General features: G+C 37.4%; 1 protein-coding gene across 9 annotated transcripts in view; it reads left to right on the forward strand.

Annotated features, from left to right (window-relative positions):
• nfasca (neurofascin homolog (chicken) a) overlaps window positions 1-26,746 on the forward strand; it is an 81,820-nt gene that overhangs the window by 15,407 nt on the left and 39,667 nt on the right. For 4 of the 9 annotated variants that reach the window (XM_089125076.1, XM_089125077.1, XM_089125078.1 and 1 more), the window contains 2 exons: window positions 18,773-18,831; window positions 26,081-26,254. In XM_089125076.1, coding sequence (XP_088981202.1) covers window positions 26,161-26,254 — 94 coding nt within the window. In that variant the 5' untranslated portion in view covers window positions 18,773-18,831; window positions 26,081-26,160. Of the gene's footprint in view, window positions 1-5,156; window positions 5,408-18,772; window positions 18,832-26,080; window positions 26,255-26,746 lie in introns of those variants that run through there. The other 5 variants (XM_039694740.2, XM_039694746.2, XM_039694744.2 and 2 more) reach the window with 3 other exon arrangements.

Consider the following 26,746-nt stretch of genomic DNA (forward strand, 5'->3'; position numbering starts at 1 on the left):
CATTGCCAAGTGCCATTAGCTAACGTGCAGCACGCATCTTACTTGGGCGTGCTGTCTTTGAACAAGACAAAGGATGTCCTTAAAGTGTTGTTTATCATAAAATGAATATTTGGTTATTATTTATTCCTAGAACTGTCATTGTACAGTTCCCTATGTAGTTTGGGGTTGGTAATCTAAAAAAATAAGACTTTTATTCAGTGAGGATGCATTAAGAATGATCAAAAGCTAATGTAAAGACACAATATTACAAAAGATTTCATATAGAAACCTTTTCTTTTGAACTTTCTGCACTGTATTTTTTGGGAGGACAAACATGTTGCCTGCGTGAGATAAATCTTACCTACCCCAAACAAACTGTGAACTATTCCTTTAACTGAGAATAAATATCAATAAAACTGCCATTATGTTATGCAAATTGTTTTATGGTGTGTTGATGCACAAACAAGTGCTCAAAAGCCACTGGTTTACACGACCGAACACGTCAGAGTGGGATTCACTCTAGTGGGACTCACATGGACCCGTTTCAGCTCGTTACTGACCGCTTTTGTACATGGCCTCTCTCATAAACTTGGCAGCTTCCTGCCTTCCCAAATGTGCTCTTCAGACCTCTCGTTAGTCTCTAATGAGCCGCCCCGTTGATTGCTGGGAAAGGAGAAAAACAAAACAGCAGAGGAACATCCAGATTGTCTCATTCCACCTTTTATTTCCACCCCGACACAGACAAAGGAGGCCTCACTTTGCTCAAACAGCCATAATGCTCCACTGTTGTTTCCCTTTGTTTTGTTCATGTCCTGTCCTGGAGTTCCACAAACAACGAGAGCCTTTCTATCTTTCGCAAACACATCCATATTCCTCTCCCCTTTTTTTCTCCAGTCATCTCTTTCTCTTCTTCCACCCCCTCTCCCGCTCTTGCTCTTTTTTAACCCGTGCCCCTCCCTATCCCTCTCCTTTTGTGTCCCTCAAGCTGGTTTAAATATTTAAACAATGCAATTAGCGTTACACCTGATGCAATTGAAAGACGGGCCCTCTGTGACCGTATGCTTTGGCACGGCAACACAGCAGGAATGCCTTTGCTCATAGCCTTTAATGTCAGCGTCAGATGAATACAGGTTTCTCAACCTCCGAACTAGTCATTGAATTCGAATCTCTGGAAGTGACTGCAGTTCTGTTATAGAGTGTACATTTGTTGTACTTGTTGTTAAGCACCCAGTTTAATCTCTGATTTGTTAGAATAGAATTGAATAGAATAAATAAAATGTAGTTATGCACCGAAATATTTTTTTTCTTCCATTAAGCCTTAAATAAATTAATTAAACTATCCTGTTCATGCTGTCATGTCTCATGACATTGACATAATCAAAACATGTTATCGGAGACGTGCTGATGCGCCCAAATATTTGAGCCCGTTCTCATCCTTTAACGTCATATAGAACGCTATATGACAAAACGGCGCTATACTACGCACATGGCACCCTTTATCGTTAATATAACACGCGAACCCAAGACGTTATAAATCCTTTAGCGTGAATATGACACGCACACCCTACCCCACACCTAAACTTAGCCCTCACAGCACGTGTTATATTAACGATAACGGGTGCCATGTGCGTAGTATAGCGCCGTTTTGTCATATAGCGTTCTACATGCCGTTAAAGGATGAGAATGCGTTGAATATTTCCAGTTGCAGAAATTTTGATTCAACAATAACCCAATTGCCACACAACTGGACAGTTAAAAATTATTGTAGGTACAACTTTAAGACATAGTAGAGCCAGACCGATATATCGGCAGGCCGATATTATCGGCCGATATTAGGTATCGGCAGTTATAATGGCTGATAAATGAATATTTCAAAAATAAAATAAACACTCGTTGAGTTGGTCACGAGACATACATTGCTTGAATAACAATTAAAAGAACATCCCTATCAGTTCTCTTAGCTCAAATAAGCATGAAAAAATTTGTGACTATCATGTCCAGTTTTGCTGCAGCTAAATAAGCCGAGAGTGAAGCGGAAACAGCTAGTAATAATTATGTTACTTTGTTATAGTGTAGTTGACTGATTGTCCTTTTAACTTTCGACAATGTGACTGAAGTATTTCTGAAGTATTTAATGCCACTATCATCAGTCTGTTCTGTTGTGACTAAAAAAGAAACAAGTTTCTTTTAAAAATGCATTATCATATTATTTTAGTTAAAACTCATAAATAATGACTAATGTTAGGAAATAACTAATGTTAGGGAAATCTGTTAATGTTTTGATGTGCGTTTCTGAAATAATTTTAAAAAATATATATCGGCCGATATATCGGATTTTAAAACCCAAAAATATTTGTATCGGTATCGGCCTTCAAAATCCTTTATCGGTTGGGCTCTAATACATAGGCTGTAATGTTGCAATCACATTAGTTCGATTACCGTATGACTCTTTATAGCTGGCTCTTTGTGGTGAATCAGAAACATCCAGTGCAACCAGTGTGGGACAATTGAATGAATCAATCAATTAAACAGTGAATCAATACATGAATTAAACATGTTAACATATTTTGTTAGTTTAGTATTTTTCTTTGATATATAGTTAGGAGAAGGTAATAGATTACATTTGTTACCTTTTGTTATATTACCTCTGATTTTTGAAAGAATTGTACATTTATTTCTGATTTGTGTTACAGATTCTATTGTCAACATATTGCTGATGGGGGGGGAAAAAAGAATCGAAAGCACTAAAATAATTGTTCATATAACAACTGATAGATCAAGTCATTAAGGGGATTCAGAATCAGAACCAGAATTGTTCAGTTCGTCATGATTCCCATCCCTATCACATGCATGAAGTTGTGTCAGGGAGTTTTGGCTCTGATTTAAAGTTCTTTGCTCCATCTCAGTGCTTCCCCAGAGAGATTTAGATCAGCTCCTTGTAATTTCTGTGCCAATCCTGAAGAACTGAAACAAACCTTTTATTTAGTCTCACTCCCTCTGTTTTGCATCTGCCAACACAACAGACGTCAGTGGAAAAGGAAAAAATGTGAAACATTTCTCATAATAAGGGAAACCCATTCTGTGCTTGGACTGTATGATTGAGGTCACAACAAGCACATACAACAAACTGTTTAATCTCAATATTTCTTTATTCTTGTTGCAAACTGGGGAATAGATAAGTTGTTGTGGTGTATAATCTCGCTTTGCATTGAAATGAGGGATTGAGCTGTTATCTTTGCGTTTGTGCTCGCTGTTAAACTCTTGCTGATAGATACGCAGTCACAGAGGAAACCCCTTATCATAATTTAATGTGCTTACCATAGAGAAATAAATACCTCCAAATTGCAAATCCACCTTGGAGACACGGGATCAAGGGTCCTACTTAGAGTTAAACTGTCAATCACATGCAGTCCTTGGCTTGAAGATGGTCTATGGTAAGCTATAGTAATTTGACTCGACCTGTCCTTCATTTAGACAGTAAGGATGAAAACTTTTTGATTCACTACTGCTTCCATCTATATACTTGTACAAAAAAAAAAATTGATAAAAATGGTGGCATATACCTTGTAAATATACCGTTTGGAGCAATAACTGGGAATGTTTCATCAGGTCCTGTGACAAGGGAATCTCAAAAAGGTTCTTTATGCTTTAGCATTATCATTTTGGCCCATCATTTCCGACATTTCTGTAAATTTGAGCAACTTCCCTGTACGAAATGATACAAAAATGGTACCTTGTAAAATATGCCATGGCACTGCATGTTTACCATATTCATATAGCATGGTATGCATTAAAAAGTTTGGAGTCTGTAAGATTTCTTTTTTAAATAAATGAATAGAATTAGATTGATCAAAAGTGAAGTAAAAGGCTTTTTTTTTTTTTTTTTTTTTTGTAAATGCTGTTGTTTTAAACTTTGTTTTCATCAAGTAATCCTAAATAAAAATTAAAGTACAGCTGTTTTCAACATTGATGGTAAGTAAAGTTTATTTAGCACCAAACAAGCATATTAGAATGAAAATGCAGTTTTGCCAACACAGGAATATATTACATTTTAAAAATCTATTAATGCAAATCTAAATACTTTTCTTTTTAAAGATATTTAAATATAAGGTTTTTAATGTTTTTTTTTTTAATCAAATAAATGGAGCCTTCTTGGTAAGCAAGCATAAGAGACTTCTTTCATAAATGTAAAAACTTACCAATCCAAGCTTTTGAACCGTGCCATTATCATGGTATTGCCATGACAAAACAACAAAACCCACGTTTTAGAAAAAAAAAAAATGGTATTCCAATGTACTTTTTCATATACTTTTGTCAGTTTACATTTATAATGCAGCAATTTTCCTTTGCAATCCTATTTGATTATAATAATGACAACCACTAGATTGGAACAACATGCATGGCATACTGGCAATTATTGCTGTTGTCAGATTTTCCATCACCTCATTTTAATTAGACTAACCTCAGAAGGCGTTTACCTTATTAGATAGTTCTTAATGATGTTACTATGAAAGTGTTTGACCTTGCTAGTAGTATGTCCCACACTGGTACAGTAGATGTCAACATGCACTGAGCAATCATCTTAAATGAAGATAGAATTAATTGTCATTCTTTTAATTAGCCCTTTGTTTGATTTAACTAGAAGCACTGGGTTAAATATCTTTATCATTCGACTCTCACTCTCGCTGCCACTGGCATCTATCGATCTCTATCCATATTAGGCTTCTCTAATCATATACAGTGAGCATTTGCATGTTGTTGACATCGTATTGATTTGTCAGTAGGTGACATGAGGACAGGCGAGGAGTGAAAAGGGGTCCAGACGTACACGAGATTGAGACGCGGGTCGTAATGGAGAGGTCAAGCTCAGAGGGAATGCCCTGGAGGAGGGGAGAATCCTCCATCCCAGCTTGAGAAACGCTAAATTCAACCCCAGCTGAGAGGGGGGGAGGGCTGCGCACCCGGCTGTCTCGATTTTACATGTCCTGTGTTTGTGTTTTTTCTCATCTTGTGTATGTGTATGTCATTTATGTTTTTGTGTGAGCACGCGTGTGTGTGTGTGGATCTTTTTCAAAGGGGGGAGGGGTCTACCCACATGGCGATTAATTATTCATAAGGTGGGCGGGGATAAGTCAAAGTAGGAGGCGACAGACAGGGTTTGCGATGTGTGAGGGAGGCAGAAAGAGAGAGGGAACATCAGAGACAGTTAGGAAGGGTTTGAGGAAAGGATGCACAGAGACATTAAGGAACTACACACATGCTTTACTTCTTGATGGCACAGATTGTAAGCCACAGTGACCTACTCCTCTAGTCAAAGGATTTTAAACCAAGCACAACCAAGCCGGCACAAATGAAAGGGGAATCTACTGTAATGGAGATGACAGGCCAGCTCACTCATACCATATACGGAGACCTTTTTGCCTGAAAGGTAAATTTGATTTGTTTTCTTACATATTCATTGGTGTGTCTCTGTCTGGATTCTGGAGCAGACACTGACTACAGCGGGCGGATAATTGGCCCTTTTTGTTTCTGTTCTCTTTCATTCATTCTTGTGTGTATTTCATCCCACATGCTGACCGCATTACGCTGGGCTTTGTTGGTCTGACACGTTTAGACTTGTGGCTTATTCTAATAGTTAATAGTTATATTAAGCTTTTAATTCATGTAGAATATAAATTAAGCAGATCAATTTAATACATTATATATTAAATCAAATAAATATTTGACAGATTAAATTAAATGCTTATTTGCAAGATGGGCAAACAACTGCAGTGTTATTGTCTCACTGACAATAATTGTGTGCCTTTGATCTGTGATTTTTGTTAATCACTGTGGCTGCACCTTATTCTAATAAAGGGCCTTTGAGCACAATGCATTTGGTTTTATGAGTTAGTCATTTCCTAAATCAGTCAGGCGCTTATTGATGAGTGGTCTGCTGCAGATGAGGACATATTGATCTCTGAGTTTGTTCTGGACTCCATGTTGCGCTATCTGGGTCTTGTAAACTTCACTGGCTCTGGCGATGACCTTTGTGAACTCTGTTGCGTTGCCCTCTCGCACTCGTTCTAAAGTCTTCTGTCGCTCTGCGTTTCTCACTGCTACCACTTAATGTCCTCTTAGTTCTTGGCAGTCTGAAGAGGAGTCTTTGTTTTACCCTAAAATTAGACCACAGCTGTCAGTCAGATGCATGTTGTGTTCAGCTGAGGATGTATGGAGCAAGAAAATACTAATTTACTGAAGCACACACGCCAGCTACCCTTGACAACCTCAAGCACACCTCGATTTCATTGTATGAACTGTCATTGTCTGTTCTGTGTACATTGATACTCTGCAGTGTTGTCTCAGTGTAAGTTCTGAGAGATTGTATCGGTTTAACAAGATCTAATTTAAAATACTTACTATTTATTTCTACAGACCACTAGATCACTTTAATGAAAGTGTTTAGGGTGTTTCTTTTCTTTTCGTTTATTATTTGCTTTCATTCTCAACATAATTTTCACTTTTTCTTCATTGTGATTTTCTTTGATTACACAGTAGGGATGCACCGATATGAAATTTTGCCTGATGCCGAATCCGATAACCGATAATTCTTTATATTTGAAAGCCGATAACCGATATATTGGCCGATAAATATAATTACACATTTTTATATAATTTCTGAGAGCCTGGTTACAAAACAAAAGTCTCACCATTAAAAGCTATGTCCCAAGAACACAATTATAATGTTTATGTAGCCGATATGACAGACTTGCACTGGCACACGTTGCACATAACTGTATTTTCCTTTTTTTGAAGTTATTCCGATCATATTTCAAGCAATTCAAAACCATCATGGAAAACAATACACATCTGGAGTGTCTCAGCTGAAGGAAATAATACATTATATTTAATATGTCAGCAATAAGGTTCAAGAGGCTGTGCTGTATCGTGAATAAGTAGCGGCTGAAGGGCGTTGTTAGGCATGACGCAAAGCGGAGAGTTCAATAAAAACAACATAGGAACTGCAAAAGAACCGTTGGGTGAAGCGGTCATAGCCAGGTTTTATCATGAATAAAGCACAGCTATTGACCAATCAGAATCAAGGATTGGAACTCACCGTTTTATAAATAATTTTATATGCATTATCAGCCCATTCTCACCCCCAAGGCGTCACTTAACTGACGCCTTGGGAAGCATTTGGACATGCTTCAATATCTGACGCTTTAGGCGCCCTTTAGCGTCAGTTAGATGACGCCCTAGGATCGCGTGTACCCTACCCCCACCCCACACCTAAACCTAACCGCGTCCTCTAACTGACGCTTTCCTTTAGCGTCAGTTAGATGACGCCGTAGGAATATTAAGTACAAATAGTAAAAAAAATAGTACAAATATTGAAGCATGGTCAAAGGTGACGCCTTGGGGTGAGAATGCGTTGGCATTATAATGCTTCAACATATCGGCTACATTTTCTTATCAGGCCCATAACGATAACATTACAAAAAATAACATATATTTGCCATTACTGATATGGTGGCCTATATTTTGTGCTTCCCTCCTTATTACACAATGATTTTGTGGGTTTTGCATTTTTTAACATTTTAAAGTTCTCGTCAATTTTCCACTATAAAGGGATCCTTTTATTGTGTTTTGTCGTTTTAAAACCGTAAATATATTGTTTATTTTTCATTTCAATGCAACAACTTATATAAAAATATATTTATAAGCGATTTATACCAAATTTTGTTCTGCAATATTTATACTGACTGGTAGTCCCGCCTCCAAGCTCTTGCGATTGGTTAAACCAGAATTTGCCAGATGTTGGACCCCACAGATATTTTTTTTTTTATATATATATATATTTTGAAAGTGCCACAGTGTTTAGTATTTTGGAGAAGTCAAATGTTTACGTGTTGTCTGTCTATTTATTTCGGGGGGAAATTACGCAATTCCGTCAATCATTCTCATTTCATTATTGCAAAGCAGCTGTTTTATATTTACAACATAGCAGTCACATGTGCAATCAGAAACCGCCATTTGGCTGTCCAGACTTTGATGTCTTCCAGGAAACATCAGCTTTCATTGAGCCAATATGCAGCATTCACATGTGGCTGATGTAGACATGTCAGGATTTGTTCTGCCATGTGTATCTCTGCGACACACATGGGAATAAATAGGCCAGTGTCATTTTACAAAACAGCTTCTGTCACAGTGTCACACCTTATCGAAAATATTGTTAACAAACTAGACCAGAACTAGATACATGTCGAGCGAGGTTCTGGATGAATGCACCTGAAAAGGAGCAAAAACATCTCAGGCTTTTGACAATGACATTATGTAATATAATCAGCGCTGTTGAATCAGACATACAACCAGACATGCAATACAAGGGGCTGATTGTGTAGGTCTGTGTGTATACTTTATGTGTGTGTTTCTGTGTATGGGGTCCTTTTGTGTGGGCTGAACAGGAGGAGGTTAATGTGCTCACAGATAATCTTTCACTGTAAATATTTAGACTGAAGGCTCAAAGACCCATCAATTCCTCCTAGGAACATTAAAAAAAAAAGAAAATCTCAGTGGCACATTCATTCCAGCTTCAGTAAACACCTTCAGAATTTCTGAATTGGCTTTATGCACAGCTGCACTACTTCCTGAACTTCAGCCAGCTCCTTGTTTCCTGTCTGCCATTATTGGACAAACTGATTAATCCAGGTGTGTTTGACCTTAGTAGTCACAACAACAATAATCAGGCACACCTGAATCAATCAAGTTTGTCCAATAATGGCAGACAGGAATCAAGGAGCTGGCTGAAGTTCAGGATGTAGTGCAGCTGTGCATATAGCTAGTTTCAGAAGTAATACTTGCATGATGCTTAATGCAATCTGTGCAGTGTTCATAAATATCCAATTAAAAAGAAGATACACTCACCTAAAGGATTATTAGGAACACCATACTAATACTGTGTTTGACCCCCTTTCGCCTTCAGAACTGCCTTAATTCTACGTGGCGTTGATTCAACAAGGTGCTGAAAGCATTCTTTAGAAATGTTGGCCCATATTGATTGGACAGCATTTTGCAGTTGATGGAGATTTGTGGGATGCACATCCAGGGCACGAAGCTCCCGTTCCACCACATCCCAAAGATGCTCTATCGGGTTGAGATCTGGTGACTGTGGGGGTCATTTTAGTACAGCGAACTCATTGTCATGTTCAAGATACCAATTTGAAATGATTCAAGCTTTGTGACATGGTGCATTATCCTGCTGGAAGTAGCCATCAGAGGATGGGTATGGTGGCCATAAAGGGATGGACATGGTCAGAAACAATGCTCAGGTAGGCCGTGGCATTTAAACAATGCCCAATTGGCACTAAGGGGCCTAAAGTGTGCCAAGAAAACATCCCCCAAACCATTACACCACCACCTGCAGCCTGCACAGTGGTAACAAGGCATGATGGATCCATGTTCTCATTCTGTTTACGCCAAATTCTGACTCTGTCACCTGAATGTCTCAACAGAAATCGACACTCATCAGACCAGGCAACATTTTTCAGGTCTTCAACTGTCCAATGTTGGTGAGCTCTTGCAAATTGTAGCCTCTTTTTACTATTTATAGTGGAGATGAGTGGTACCTGGTGGGGTCTTCTGCTGTTGTAGCCCATCCGCCTCAAGGTTGTGCGTGTTGTGGCTTCACAAATGCTCTACTGGATACCTCGGTTGAAACTAGTGGTTATTTCAGCCAAAGTTGCTTTTCTATATATGTATGTATATATACAGTTTTCCATGCAGTTTTCTATACATGCGTTGCTGTATAATAGGTCAAATCACAGTCAGTCATCCTGGTATTCTATGTATATATATTATATATTAAGCTTGTGGTATACAGCATATATATATATGCTGTATACTGCAAAAAATAGTAAGCTTAATATGCTTTTCTGAACATAGTGCTGCTGGTCTCCTCACCATAGTAGTATCAAGCCTGAGATTCTACCAATTGAATGCGCTCTGATTCCACAAAAAATTGTATTATTTTTTAAAGTCACTGTCTGTATTCTGTAATATACTTCAATATAATTTATGCTGGCTTTCAGAGTGGATAAATACCTTGTAATAAAATTAAAAAGCTATTTACATCCTGAGTTTGGGGCCGACGTAGATGGATTGTTCCAAAACGTCTCCAATTAGCCCAGGTCTGTGTCCTTTTAAAAGCCTCCTGCTTTCCATAATGAGAAATTTAACTCTAGTGTGTGACACTGGTGATGCTCTTCTGGAGTATTAATTGTTTCCCTTGTATTCGTGTCAACTCTAGGTAAGCACTTCTGCCTCCTGTGTGGTGCTGAGTGAATCTACATAGTCAGTTGAGTTGTGGCAATCTCAGCAGAATTACCATCATATGCAGCATAATTACAACCACAGCATTATTCAGCTGTTATTCAGCCCTTCCAGACCTTTTCTGTTTTGAAATTTAATGTAATAGTCTTACAACTAGGCTGCAGTAAGATCATACTGTAAGTATGTGATGAGAATATGGAGCCAGATGCTCGAATCCCAGATGGAGAACAGTTGTTGGACCCTTGAGCATTGCACTTGGACTGCGAGATTTTTTTTTTCTGCTAAAACTGTGCGAGTCAATGAGTAACATAATGTGATGTAATTTAATATCACGCACATTGCCCTGGTTTTATTCAAGAACATACTGAGGAACACGGAAAAGCTATAAATGTTCTTGTCTTGCCAAGATCACCAGAAGACCAAGGCAAATCTAAAGAGACTTGGCTGTGGGATTAGAGGAAAAGTCTACAGTATTAGCACACCATCAAAAGCTTGAATATATTTCAGCTTTCCTCGATTTTTGATCCCTTCATACCCATTACTGTAGCTCGAAGCTGCCAGGGCATGTTTTATGGATGTTGCGTGATGAATGACGACAGCTAAAAGTGTTGCCATAGCATGTAGAAATTATCCACACGCATTTCATGTGACTGTAAGAGATAGGCTGTATTACATTCCTGTAAAATCCACCAAAAATGAGAGGAATAAATTCAGAGGTACAATTTATATGTCTCTTAAGAGCACTGACCTGAATTATGACCCCGTGTTGCCTCATGCACACATTCACAGCGCCTGAGGGCAATAGTACGAGCTGAAGCAGACACGAAGTTCAACAGAGGCTGGCATGGAATACTGATTCATCAGAAGTCAGTTCACTATGATTTGCTGGTTTCTTCAGATCTGACTGAAGGGTGAATCTTGAGGCTTTAGGTTTTAGCATAAACTACAGAATTAAGAAAGCACCCTAAATAGCATGCGCATATATTATCATCAGTGCCTGAATGCACCAACTGCATTGACCCTGTGGCGTTTGGAACAGGTTCAATCGGAATGGTTTAGGATAGGGATGTTCCCCCACAAAGCTGGTCTTCTCTCTGCTTCACAGGCTTGAAAAACATCTCATGAACCCTTTGGGTCCTCTGAGGTGAAGCACAAAGTAATTAGCATCATTTTTGTGGGATTCTCTCTTTGTTTGAATATGATTATCAAATACTGTTTGTGTGAAACGTGTTTCAAGTGTGATTATGGGTTTCTTAGCATGCTTTAAAGATTTTTTGAGGACCCTTTGTTGAAGCATTTGTACCACAAATATGAAATATGATTGAAATCACTTGATATTGAAACTGAAATCACTTGATATTGAAAACTGAAATCTGTTAAGTTCAACGTGCGTCGCAAGTCTGTCAAGTAGGCTGCATAAAATTATAATGAGAACATTATATTTGTGTGCTTTATGACATGGCTTTTGTTTTTGTAATCAGACTCAAAAATTAAATACAAAGTTTGGATTTAGATTTATCTGCCAATATATCGACTTTTAAATATAAATAATTATCGGTATCCGCCAAATTTTTCATATCGGTGCATCCCTTAATTTGAATGAACTTATCTTAACTATATATAATTGTAATATGTATATTACAAAACAGATTTTTAATTACTTTATAAAAAAAAAAACATTTTATTTTTAAATTTTTTTTATGTATTTTTGTTTTAAAGGTTTAACCGTTAAAAAAATTATACATTTTGGAACCTGCTGAACCCTGATTGTGAATCACTTTTCTATGTAAATTTTTCTACAAAATTTGTAAAAAGGTTAAAACATCATGTCTGCTCTTTGTTTGTATAAGGAGGGACATATTCTCCATTTTCATCCCATACGTTGGTTGGCTTTCTCTATTACGAGAGCTTTAATGGTAGCGTGTGTCCAGAATAATCACAAAAGAATGAAAAGCCCACCCTCCTAAATTAGCTCCAGGGGCGTTTCTTGTAGTTGTCGTTTTTGCAGTGGATAGGTTTCTGAGGTTTAATTAATGAATTTGTCAGCAACTCGTCTCTCGGACCCCCCTCTTCTGTCACACACCCATATAGACTCAAACACACATGCAAATTCAATCGAACGCACACGCATGCACGCATACTAACAGCCGTTTCTTATCTAGTGAGCGAGAGTCTCTAGAGACTATATTCACACCTATCACAATATCCACCAATCCCTCCTTATAATACTGTAAGTGCGAACAGAGGAGGAGCAGAAAACACTGGGAGGAGTGGGGGACCCATGTCCCAGGAGGTGGGATGGCACAGCTACGACCATTAAGAGATTCAGAATGTATTTAATCACCACGGTAACCCTAGGCAGATGGACCCATCCAGGAAATGAGTCCCAGCAGCTATTTTTGTAACCCATCACTCCTAACCACTGTGCATCTTCACTGCAAAACATTGTGTGCTTTTGTCTGTTTTTTTTTTGTTTTTTTGTGTGTGTGTGTGTGTGTTTTCAATTAAAAATATCTAAACATTCTTGAGAGTAAGCAGCAAAATTGCATTAATGTTGATGTAAAATGTATTCTTATTTTAAATCCAAAATAAACGTTTGTGTTTACATAATATATTTGGGTGCATTGTGTATTTTTATTTTGTATATATACAAAATTTGTATATATACAAATATTTTATTTGTATATATAAATACACACACATGCATGTATGTTTAAGAAAAAAAAATATTATTTATAATATTTATTTTTATATACTATAAATTATATATAAATCTATATACAGTATATACATGAAAATATTTCTTAAATATATACAAGCATGTGTATAAAATAATTATACACAGTGCACCCACATATATTATGTAAACACAAACTTTTATTTTGGATGCAATTAATTCTTATATATATATATATTTATATATATATATATTTAAATAAGAATACAGTTTACATCAACATTAATGCAATTTTGCTGCTCACTCTCAATAATGTTTAGATATTTTTAATATATATATATATATATATATATATATTATTTATTTATTATTTATTTCTTTATTTTTTGCAGTTGTACCTTTATTTCTTTAGACTGAATGAGTTTTATGACGCATCAATATAGCGTTTTTTTTTTTTTTTTTTTTTTAATCCATGACCATGAACTAGGTCTTATTTCCTTAATGCTGTCAATAGAAGAGGGTTTATGGTTAGCTTCACAGAAATCAGCATGCATTAAATATTTATGACTGGCCTGTATGTGACCTCTAAATCTATATGTAAAAAAAATTGATATTCAGAAACATATTGTCTGGAACTTTTTTAGCAGGGGTGGGGGGTTTGATCAGAATCCTGTTCTGTGCAGTAACACACATCTGCTTCACATCTAATGAACCCTTATTACTTAGTATCACGGCAACGGCACACAGGTGCGCTTTACACCGTTTCTTTTTTATGCCTGTGTAAGCCTGTCGTTCGAATCTGATTTAACCACATGGTGCCTAACAGACCTGATAATGTAAATTAAAGGGCTGTACATTTTGTACCTTCCCTTATTGACTTAAAAAACAACAACAACCAACCCTTAACGCACACGCACGCGCTGGCTTGGTAATGGGCGTAGTAGACATCTCCTCTGGGACGAGCTTTACACTCAAACACATATACACACACAAACACCCCTCACCCGATGCTGTTGCTATGGAGCCCTGGCGACCAGGTCATCTACCATTGGCCACGGCAGGACACTTGGGTTTGGATAATAAGCTATTGGGTTGCGTTTGTGTTCAGATGAGGGGGAAGAAAGTGAGAAAGAAAGATTGCAAGAAAGAAATGAAGTATTAGAAGCATATAATAGTTTGTGTGAATTGGTTATTGTGTCATTAACAGTGTTTTGCAGGAGAGCTGGGTTTTGGTGTGTGCTTGCTAGGATTCGTTCCCATCTATCGCTGTCTCTCCCGAGGCACAAACTCATCTCATCTTATTGGGTTACAGGACATCCACACAGAAAAACAGATTTTTATAATACACTTAAACGGAAGGAATTAGATATAATATAAAATCAATAGAAAAACACATCAAAGAAGGTTTTTTTTTATTGGCCTGTTTACTTGAATGTGTGACCTTTTTTGCGATTGGAAAAATACTGAATTAAACAGTGCAGGAGGAAATGAGAGGAAACCGAATGTGCTGGCGGAGATTAGACAGAATCCAATTTCACTTTAGAAGGGAAGAGACTAAAGCTGTGCTGAAAGGGTGTAGGAGGGTGGTCTACTTTAAGGGTTATAGGAGAGGAAGGGGGGTCTTAAATATTTCAGATGTGGCACAGCGTGTTTAGGACATCAAGTATAGGCAGAAAAAAACACTGCTCTCATGTGATGAACTGTGAACAAACTAAGAAACATCTCCCTTTATATATCCGATTCAGAGAATGTAATGGTGTACAGGCTATTCTTTGGGAAACCATGAATTATTTGGCTTGTTTCGGGTTCTCCTGATCCCGATCAGACACATTTCTTTGGTGGCGTTCACATAGGGAAGAAAATATAAAGCACTCTTAATAACAGAGATTTCTCAGATGGTGATTAGATGATCAGATAGTGTATGTGTTGTGAAAGTCTCTTCAAGACACTTTTAAAAACATTTAAAAAATCATACTGTCCATAAACATGTGAGCGGTAGTGTATAAGTCAATATTGTCAATTTAAATGAACAGCGTTGTTGGCCTTGTAAATGACCAACGTTGTTGGCCTGTTTTGGATATTGAGCAGCCAAGGCCAACAATGCTTTTCATTTAAATTGACAATATTGGCTTATACACTCCCGCTCAATGGTTTGGGGTCAGTATAATTTTTTCACTTTTTTTTATTTATTTATTTTTTTTAAATGCAATTGTTCTCTTATTCACATCAAGGCTGGATTTATTATTTATTTGATAAAAGTTGTATATTTCAAAATATTTGTATGTGTAATTCATTTCTGTGAAGGCAAAGATGCATTTTAAGCAACCTTTACTCCAGTTTTGATCTTGGATCTTTCAGAAATCATTCTAATATGCTATTTGAGGCTCAAGAAACATTTCTTATTATTATCAATGTTGAAAACAGGTTTGTGGATTTATTTGAATTCTATGATGAATTCAAACACCAAACAGCAAACAGCATTTATTTAGAATAAGAAACCTTTGTAACATGAATGTCTTTACTTTTTCACTTTTAGTCAATGTAATGCATCCTTGCTAAATATATATATATATATATATATATATATATATATATATATATATATATATATTTCTGTCAAATAAAATCTTACTGACTCCAAACAATAATCAACAATCTTAAAAGTAAGTAAAAGTATTTAAGTCTTTGACTTTCATGCGGTTAAGCCTTCAGGTCATTTAAAACCAGTGCTGTCAAAAATGTGTTTTTAATTTTTGTTTTATTTGTCACCACAAGCTCTTCAGAGCATTATGACCTAGATCTTCTCCTTGCCGCAAGGAACCTCCTCGTGCCACCTTCAGTAGAGTAGGTCAGCATCTGGCAGCTTCCGGTAAACACATCCACACTGCTCTGATAGTGTTTGTATGAATCCACAGGAAAACGGTTATGTCTTAAAGGTGTCATTTTCCAGATTTTTGAAGGTGTACATTATTTCTGGATTTACATCAGGTAATAATTTACATCAGTGAGTGGGAGGAAGAGGCAGAGGAAGAAGAGTTTCTGCTCTAATCAGGAAGAGGCAGGATTGATTTATCGATCCCCTAGGGCTGGAGATGTGCCTCTTTCGCTCCATTCCTTTTCCACCATCTTAATCCCTCCCTCCTCGCCTCTTCCTCCTACTTCCTCTCGCTTTCCACCAAATACCTTCTCATTCTGTTCCTCCATGGTCCCCCTTTTCTCCGTCCCCTCCCTTCCCTCTCCCTGCCACCCCCTCCCCACATCTATTCCCTCCATCCTCTCTCCTGGTATAACTAGGTCATTCTGCAACATTGAACCATCGCTCCTGCCAACCATGAGATTCACACAGCTCTGCACCCTTCTTTCTTACCTTCCCTGAAGTCCTCATAACATATCTAATTTATTTGACCTTTTTTTGGTGCATCTTTAGTGCAAGTTTTAGTTTCATTTAAAGCATAGGCCTAAGTGTGTCAATATTTATAAAAAATCATTGTGTGCACACCCCACCTTCTGGCATGTGCAGGACAAAACTTACTAAAGTGAAAAACATTTAATGTCCACAACACGTTGCCTAGTGCGTCCATAACCATCCACATAACCATGACGTTGCATATTTTTTTCTATAAATCTCTGGACTATTAGTCCATCTGTGTAGGCTGTTATTACTGTGGACCTCTGACCTGTAAAGGCTAAAAAGATCCACTAATGGATGTTGTGAGAGGTCAGACAGGAAGTCTATTCCTTAAGGAGCAGATGTTACCGGACAATATGAGCGATTTGGGTGACAAACAGACAATAGATAAAACTAAACAGTGTGCTTCAAGGGAGGCAGGGGAAACCTTTTGTGACTTCCTGCCAATAGCGGCTCCTGACCATAAATTTAGTTAGCTAGTTAACTAGGTCTTAGCGCCAGATTATGATAAAGATTATTGTAAGCTTTACATTTAATGGCTGAACACATGCAGAACACTTTTAGCAGAGGTTAGCATAACGTTCTATCTAAAACATGACGCTATCTTAGATTCAGTGTTAAAAAAGTCTGTGGTTTTCCCTCGGAATTTGGCTACTTTTGCACTGTTGAAGGCAAAATTTGTATATATCCTGCTTACTTTATGACTTAAAATAGTCTAGAGAATCTGAAAAATATTTGTTGCAAAATGCTAAACACATTGACAATGTATCATTGATTCAGTTTATATAGAGGTCTATTTTTTGGATGAATATTTTGGTTGAGCACTGCCCAACCTGCCCTTACAGATGAGCCACCGCTGCCTCCTGGGAAAAGGTCTAGTGAAGTGTGAGCAAGACTGTGTATGATTGCATGACTGACTGCTTGTCTGGTTGTCAGTGAAAGCAGAAGTTCAAACCACCCTCCTCCCGGCTGTGTTAAATAAACAAATAAACACTGTTCACGTTTGACACACAAAGCTAAACTGTTATCTTCACCATTTCGATCTGACTTTCCTGAATGGCCAGCTGTAGAAAGTTGTTTTCAGTACAATATATCATTCAAAAAGATGGATTAGATCACATTAAAGGGATATCTCACCCAAAAATGTATTCATTAATTTAGTCATTAATTAAATTCGCCTTCATGTTGGTCCAAACCCTTAAGACTTTCGTTCATCTTCAGAACACAGATTAAGATCTTTTTGATGAAATGTGAGAGCTTCCTGTCAGTCTACGCAATTGACAGTCTACGCAACTACCACTTTGACGCTTCAAAAAGTCCATAATGAGATCATAAATCGAATCCATATGAATTTAGCAGTTTAGTCCAATATTTTTGAAGAGACACAGTTGCTTTACAGTTTATGATGTACGGATTGAATTTAGGCTTTTATGCAGTAGTTGTTTGGGGGGTTGCCTGTTCTTAGTGTTTATATTGGCATGTAGCTACAGTATGCATGGGTTGCTATAGTAGGTGGTTGATAGGATTTTCTCTGTGTTTTCTATGGTGTTGTTGCTATGCAGTTGGTTTCTTACTGGCTGAAGTAAAAAATAGCCCACATGCAAGTCTGTCTGATATTTTGGCCACTAGAAATAGCTTGAGTCACTCCCTCAATATAAATCTGTGGTATTATTTTGCCCAATTTATTGTCTACCAGGAAAAAAAAAAGTAATGGCACACCTCTCCTCAGCAAGCTATGATATATCATTCATATTAATAGCACAAAGTGTTTGCAATTGTGTTTCATGTTAGGTCAAATGTTATGACGCAAAGTGTTGTAGACATCTCAGAATTGTTCAACCGAGAAATGTAATGGACACAGACAAGCTGTCCCCAAGTCGCACATCTCTAGCATGTCTTGATCATGCTTACTGTACATCCCCCTGCTCAGCGCCTTTAATGTCCGTAGAGATCAGTCTGTGCAGCTTGCCACAGGAGAATGAGACGTCAGCAGGATTCACTCTCTATCAGCACTTCATCCATCGCTCAATATTATTCCCGTCTTCTTTTTCACCGTTCTTTCCTCTCTCAATATTATGTCAAGTCAGGAAAGCCCTTATAGTCCCTCAGTTTGACAGAGGTCAAGCTCCCATGGCTCAGAGGTCAAGATTACACAGCGCCTGTCCAGTACTCTGTAATCTCAGCTCTCTTCAGGACCTCAGATTTTGATGGTACACTTAAGTGAAGTGGAATGCCTCATGTTACAGTAAAGCCTCATGTCTGCAGGCAGAGGCAATAAGTTACTTTCTCTATTAACCAGTGGTATGTTGGTACCAACTAAAATTAGAGCAATAATAATAAACAAATGCAGGTGAACAGAAAAAAAAACCCATCATGAACCCCCTTTTTTGTCTTCACAGGTCTTAGAAGTCTCTGCCATCATCAGTCTCGACATTGACCAAATTTCCAACCCCTTTGTGTAAGTTTATACCTATTATTTTGATTGCTCTGCAGCTATTTTCTTTTATTGTCTACATACACCATTTATTGATCATTAGCCATTAAAAAAAACGTTTTTTAATGGCAGATTGCTGTGATTGATTGGTTTTATTTTACTTTATTTATATTTAATCACAGAATACTGACTGACCAGTCAGAATCAACTCTCAAGAGCCGTATTATAATACAAAACTATATTCATCAACTGTGTTTATTCATTTGAATGTTGCTTAAAGTAGCTTATATTTTTTAATATCAGATGCAGTGTTTCCCACAGAATTCGATTCTATTGGCGGTGGTGTGGTGTTTGGGGACCGGGAGGGTGGGGGCTGCATACAGGACAAAAGCTTAGGCTGCGCCACAGGGGCCAATATCTATTGTAATGGTGCAAAAAGTCAAACTTTAGAGGCATGTTAGCAATAACCTTTATTGGAATGTACATGTACATGAACTTAGCTGCAGGAATCTGTGAGGGCAAAGGACAAGAAAATTGGTTTGCCGAGGGCAGGCAAACCCTTTTATGGTTTTCTTGTCTATATACACTAACATTAGTGCTGTCAAAATGATTAATCTAAGTAATTAATCAAAAAAGAAAAACTAAAAATAACACATAATCCTGATTGATACCTTCCTGGTGTGCACTATGCCCAATTATATAGTAGGGCTATCAAGTTTTGAAGACAGGCAGCAGGAGTGACAGAATCAGGTAACAATTCCAGGGATATACTTTTTTTTTCCTTTGGTTGTTGCCTTAAATCTTACCCAGATACAGTAGTGCTATTTTCTGATTGTGTAGCCCCTTTCTTTTTTTTCTTTTTTTCTTTTTTTCTTTTTTTCTTTTTTTTTTTTTTGATTGGCTGATAAGTGGCAGGCTTGACTGCAGAACGCTTGATTCCTGCCGGTTCCATTTTGGGCATTGAGGTATTGAGAAATATTGGCAGCTGCGACATATTAAATATATTATAAACCTTTTTTTTTTCCACGGGAGAAATACAAAACACCGAAATGAGCTACTGTGATGCTCAATGCGTGACACTTGTTGAACCAATGCAGAACCAATCACTGGTGATCAGCGCGAGATGCATGCCGGTTAGAAATGTGTCGGTCTACCCTGTCTCTGATGTCATGCTGACGTATGTCAAAAAACTCTCGCGAGCGCAAGGCGGAAGTGTCGGATTCTGCAGTCGCGCGCAGTTGCTCTCCACCGACTGCGCTGATCAAAAGCATGATGGGAAATGACTTGTTGACGACACAGCTTAACGCTCATTAGTTTAAACAACCGTGATGTATTGTTCTCTTTTAAAATGTTTGATTTTAAAACTCTGATATCATGTTTTATGTGTATGTATACATATGTTAAGGGTGAATAAACTCTCTGCCAGTGCGATATGGGTAATTATGTAATGTCATTTTTATTAAAACAAAAATTAGGTTTTAGTCGCATAACATTGTTTAATGGAAACGCCATCATTTCACAATAGTTTTCTATCGATATTTAGAGAAAAAAATGTGCATATCTGTAATGGAAATGCGATAGCGTTTAACATAGACTAACTTCTCAGAGTTATAGTGTTCATTATACTAACCATTTAACTCCGGATTGATTATGGATAATAAGCACCGGCAACAATCCATCCTCCAATGCTCATGTTTTAATTCAGATCGTGCTCGAATAGGAGGGGCTATATTCGCGTCTCTGTTGTCAGTTTGTGAATGAATGCTCATTTATGTGTTATTCTAGTGTCAACAGTGTCTGTGGGGCACATGAGTATGGGAAATCTCCTCCATGGCCTCAGGTAAAACGAGTAAAGTTTTTCATGTCTATTGAAAATGGAGTGTTAAAACGTGCATATGGTGTGTGTAAGTGACAGCTGTAGGGGGCATCTAGTCCAGCATCCTTGCGAGGAACAGTGCTGAAGAGGGCCTGAGGAGGAGGGAGTGGGGCGTCTGGGCTGAGAGGCATGGCTCCACTGAGGGTAACTGGCTGTGATGGGCGTGTGAGTATTTATAGAACGGTAGTATGGGTAATGTGTGTGTGTGTTTGGATGAGAAGACCGCCTGGGGCTGTACTACCATCGGCACACTAGGGACATGAAGAGAGAGAGACAGAGAGATGAAACCCCAGACTGTTAGACCTTCAACCTACAGTTGCACCAAGGACATTTGCCCTCACAGTGCCATTTAGTTTTCAGGTTTTTATTTATTTATTTATTTTTATTTTAACAGATATGCATCAAGTTGTTTTAATGCTCATTTACATTGCGTTTAGACTCGAAAGTAATTAGAATGAGATTTTTTTTTTAAGTTTATTAATATTAACAAAATGTGTGCAATTAAAAACTAAATTGAAAACAAAGCAACAGTATTGACTAACCTTGTGTAACAGACATAGGTCAGTAAGAGCTGTGCTGTAAACCTCACTCCCCTGGCCTCAAGAGGCTGGGACTGGTTACACTTATGCATTACAAAAATAGTCCAATGACATGCGAATCCCCTCCCACTAATAACACATAGCTGACTACCAAGATTTCTTTCTTTCTTTCTTCTTTTTTTTTTTTTACCTGTCTTAAGGCATTATTCCATGAACACACCCAAATACTACATTATTTTCTGTGTGTCCTTAAAACTGTGAAATCAAATGTAGGCACTTCAATTTAATAAACATTTCTTAAAAGTATTGTGGGTATTAAAAATAAATTAAGTAATTTTGATTCTGCACCCGATATTCGCTTCTGGAAATATCCACCATTTATTACGCTGCATTTGACTAATTAAGAAAAGTAATTTAATGGAATTTTAATGTCCTTCACATTATGGTAAAATATGTGCATCTTAGGTTTATCGTAATGAGAGGGACTGTGATTTCATCCATTTGCATACTGATTTATGGCATTTTCTTTTAATGCTTGGAATAATTATGAAATGAGAGAAGAATCAGATACAGATGTTTAGACTCAGGTCAGATGACCAGAAATTGGATATGTTTAGACTTAGAACCACATATGAAAGAGGCCCAAATCAATACACACAAAAAAATATGATTATATATATATTTTTTAGTGCTTACTCGCATTCAAAAACCACCACGTATTAAAAGTCATATTTGGCTGAAAGTAAACAGTAAATGCGAGCATGTTCTTTCTGTTTTCCAAGCTACTAGATGTCTTGGTGAAGTTTTAGTGCATCAAAACTATTTCAAAATGCACCACTTTTCTCACTGAATGAGGTTTTCCAGTGAGTGCTGTTGCCATCATGCATTAATAAGCTGTGATAACCGTGACCATTAACAAGTGAAGAGTCAGACACTGCCCACTCACCTGCTCTGATGGAGCTCAAGTGGGTTTCAGGACTATTATGTTGTTAATCACTGTTTCAGTTTCACACTGAAGCCCACCTCACCTCACTCCCCTCATCCCTCACGCCATTTGGGTAAAAACACTCCTTCTGAAGGCTGACATTTTTCTGGTTGTTGATGAAAGGATATACTAACTTGAAACATGGATGAATCTGGACATCAATGCAAATATGAGCACACAGGCTGTTTAATTATAACACCAATGACTCCCAGAATGCAGTTGATGAGCTGGTGTTAACATAATTAAATGTGAGATCTAATTTAAAAAAAAATGAACTAAGGGTACGAGTTAACAAGGGTCTAGCTGTGATACCAGGTTGTATACACACCAGGTTTTCAGAATTAGCGTCTCCACGCAATGGCAGGTAAATATAGGTCTAAAAATATTTTTAGAATTTTTCTCTATGAATATATAATTATATTTTTCTTGCATTATTCTTTTCCTTGCAGCACATTATTGTATCACTTGTACCTTTGAGCCTTGTAGTGTTTGTTTTCATGTCATTTTTTGTGCAGTTATTAAGTCATTAAGCGTTTTTTTTTTTTTTTGTAGACCATTTGTATCTTTTTGATGTGATTTGCTTGAGTCAGTGATGATTCAATGGTTATTTTAATTTTAATTTAGCGCTTGTTGTTGAATTCTAGATCTTATGAAGGAGATTGCTAAGTGAGTGACTATGGCTTGTCTTGCCTTTGGCAGGATGCGAACCCTCTTCCACTCCGTCTAGGATGTGTGCCACGAGTCATTGCTGGGTTCACGGAGGGGGCTTTAACACATGCTATTAGGCCACATGCTTCTCTGGAATCTCAATATACTATAGTACTATAGCTCACCGAGCACAAAACACTTAATCAGATGTGCCTATACATCTCTTGTTCGCTCCCTTAGAATAAACTGAATATCCTCTGTAGGATGTGAGGTTGAGACTGCCAATGCTGTTGGTTTCTTTAAACTGTAGTTGGGTTAGATCATTCCTGTATTGACTTTCAACATATTGGAAGTTTCTCAGACAGCAGAACCTGCCAAATAACTCTTTCCAGAGTTTCGTCCTGGAGGCATGAATGCTATATAAATGTGTGTATGGGTGCGTGTATGCATATGTATCAAATCTATTATTGCCAGTCTCTTTTACCTTGACAGCAGAGTGGTGAAAGATTGAGCAGTTTTCTGTAATTGTGCTTACGGGATTTCAGGCAGCCAAAAGGTTTTGGCTCTTTGAAAGAGTTTGAACGAGAAATAAAAGGATGCTGGGGTCCCTGGGCTGACAGTGACCCCTGTGGCAGATTTTTTCTGGCTTAAGCCCATGTTCTCTCCAGGCCTCAGACTGTCTCTCTTTCTAACCACCTGGACTCTGTTATGACGGGTATGATGGTCAAGGTGAAGGACATTTTTTAGACTAGTTCACTGTATCTTTCTAGTTTTTTTTTTTTTTTAGTTTTTTTTTTGCGTGTGTGTGTACTCGCAATCTTTGTCTGGGAATAACAAGTCTGGAATAACTAGTTAAAAGTAACAATGCTACTAATAACTGTATTTTTGAGTAGTGTTCTTATAATTCGATGGTTTTCAATATAAGGAAGCTTTCCTGTAACAAGCTTTATCCATAGCAGTGTTGCTACTCACTAAATTGCTTTTCTATCTTTTTATACCAAACATTGTATTTCAAACATGTTTTTTTATTGTAATAACTTAATAAAATATTTCATATTTAGTTAAATGCTTATTTTTACCTCAGTTTAATAATTGATTGTGTTTTTAGCTTTATTGGTGGTACTTAGTGTAAATGTATCTGTTTAAATGTTGTTAAAGGGCATATTGCAAGTTAGAGGACCCAACGAGTCAATGCATAAAAAAAAATAATGTAGTAACTAGATTTTCTTTAAAATATACTTAAAATTGACGCAATGTAAAAAGCCATTTTTACGAGCAGTCAAGGAAACGCTCACTTTATCTACGTACTAAATTAGTGCCCTTATGTTGTTTTAAAACATTTTAAATCCTGCATTAACTTTCCATATGGTATTTTCATATAAGGTTATCTGTAAATTTAGATTTTGTTTACCTGCAATATGCTCTTTAAATGCTGTAATTTGTAGAATCCAGGAGGTTCTCATTGATTGAAACTAAAAAGAAAAATTACATTTATAGTTGTATACATCAACAGTTATATTATTTAAAGAGCAAGCAAGGAATAAAGAAAAATAATAACACTAAAAGAACACATTGTTAATCATATGCCTAATATGTCAAGTTTCTTGCCTGGTCACATTGAGTTATGAATTACACGAATAATGTAAATTATAGCCTAATATGCTGTTTTTTCAATTCAAAACGGTGAAATTGACGCACAAAAAAGTCGAAATGTCAGTTGTTCACCCTTTTTTTAAGGTAAAACATTTGTAAATATTAAATGTTTAGCTACATTTTAGCTCGCTGTCTTTCACTGTTAAAACACAACTGTAACAGTAAAGCCTGCATTCTTTGCTTTGATTTGCTTTCATATGAGTAACATTTTTAAAGTAGCTTCCCCAACAATGATTCTTACAGTAAAATAAGTTTTAGCCCTTCTTGACCGAGTGCCGTGAAGCAGAGACATGTGTTATCTTCCCTTGAAGTACTTTGAACTCATCCAGCATATGGTTTGTGTGCAGATATTTGATAATGATCACATTTGTGTTGAAAATTTCGCACTTGATCCAATTCTCATTTTTCCATCTGTTTAGTAGTTCATTTCACACTTTGAACTGCCAGATAATACAGTTTGTAATATCTGATGAATCAAACAACAAACCACAAAAGCAGAATCCTGGAATATCCTTGGTCCAGATTTAATGTGTTCAGTTGAGCGAAGAGAGAAAGGAGGCAGCGAGGTATATGGCATGCTTCAACAAACAATCTTCTTCCTGAAATTGCTTTTCTTTTTTCTTTTTTTTTCACACTGTATAATAAAGGGTCTTGCTACCCAGACCACCCTAGGCGTGTGAATTATAGGGCTATGGCTGCTCATTTGCATAAATACGCTAAGATCAACTAGCATATAAGTAGATGGTATCTGCAGGGAAGGGTTTGTCACTGACCTCCAGACTGAGTGTGTGCTGTTATTCAAAGAGCGTAGAGGAAAGTCTGGAGAGAACGTCAGGTTTACGAAAGCAGGATTTGACAGATGTACTGGTGCAGAGAAACAGAGCTGCCAGAGCATACAGCTAAAGCCAGATGAGTTAACATCTGCCATCAGACATCAGCGGTTTGTATATGAAGAGTTCAGATGCAAAAGCCTCTAAATGCCATTTGAAATTTTCTTCTTGAATGATGTTTTTTATCAAACTTGTATATTTAAGTTCAGTAATTTCACTTAAATAACAATTAATAGGTAATTATCATTGCCATTTAAGTGAAATCACTGAACTTAAATATCATTCTAGAAGAAAATTTCAAATGGCACTTAGAGGCTTTTGCATCTGAACTCTTCATATTAGCCCTGTCCTCCACCTTGGGGTCCGGTGACCCTGTCAAGGGAACCGATTGACCAGCAAGAGTCATTTTCTTCCTGCTTTGGAGGTTTGTATGGTGATGTGTAGGTGTGATGCGCTGATGCCGCATTCATCTGTAAGAGGGCCAATGGCTCCAGGGATTGCTTGTGTCAACTGCAAATGTAGGCCAGCTGAAAACCTCCACATGTGCACAGCCCACGCCTGCAGTACACACTCACAACTGTGTATTTTAGCGTTTAAGGGTGTCCCTGCAAAATCTGAATAAAGAGGCTTTTATGAGAAGTCTGTTTTTGTTTGCTCCCAGTGGCACCTCCTAAATGTCACAGTATGATTATTAACGGATTATTCAGTAAAGTTCCTTAACAAGCAGTTTTTCTTTTCACAGATAACACAACACATCTAAAAGTGTGCAACTAAATCAGTAGAGAGCTGGGACGGGACGGGTCAGCCAATTGGAGGAGAGAGATGTGGACACAGGGGCGGTGGGCGGCACTGGCGGTGTTGTCAATAATCTTGCTGCTGTCAAAGGAAGCGGCTCCAATTGAAGTCCCACTGGACCGTAAGTCATCCACATATATATATGTGGATGTCTATATATATAGACATATGTTGTTGATCTTGGAACAATATTCCTGTTTGAAAATGTAGTCCTAACCCCTAAATCTAACCCCACCCATAACTTATCCCTAAAGTCAGAGGTAAATGATATTGTTGAATAACACTGATGTCCAATGATGACCAAATCTGATTGGTTGATTGGAATGTTATTCCAGGATTGGTTGTTCATGATCACGTTCATCATATATAAGTCCCATCCCCCATCATATACGAACACGCACTCGTATTTAGACCTCCACAGTGTGCCACTTTAACTCGCAACATAATGGATATATTCTGCGCTAAGTGTGTATTTGATGAGGTTTACTAACCTCTCTTTGAGGCTTAATTGGGTTATTGCATTATGCATTAAATAAATAATAGACGTAACATCCGTTTATCTACTTTGCCATTTATTTTTATGCAAGAAACAAGCTTTCATAACCCGACTAAA

Source organism: Pimephales promelas, chromosome 21 (genome assembly GCF_988280905.1).
Source record: "Pimephales promelas chromosome 21, fPimPro1.hap1.1, whole genome shotgun sequence".
NCBI classification, from domain to species: Eukaryota; Metazoa; Chordata; class Actinopteri; order Cypriniformes; family Leuciscidae; genus Pimephales; species Pimephales promelas.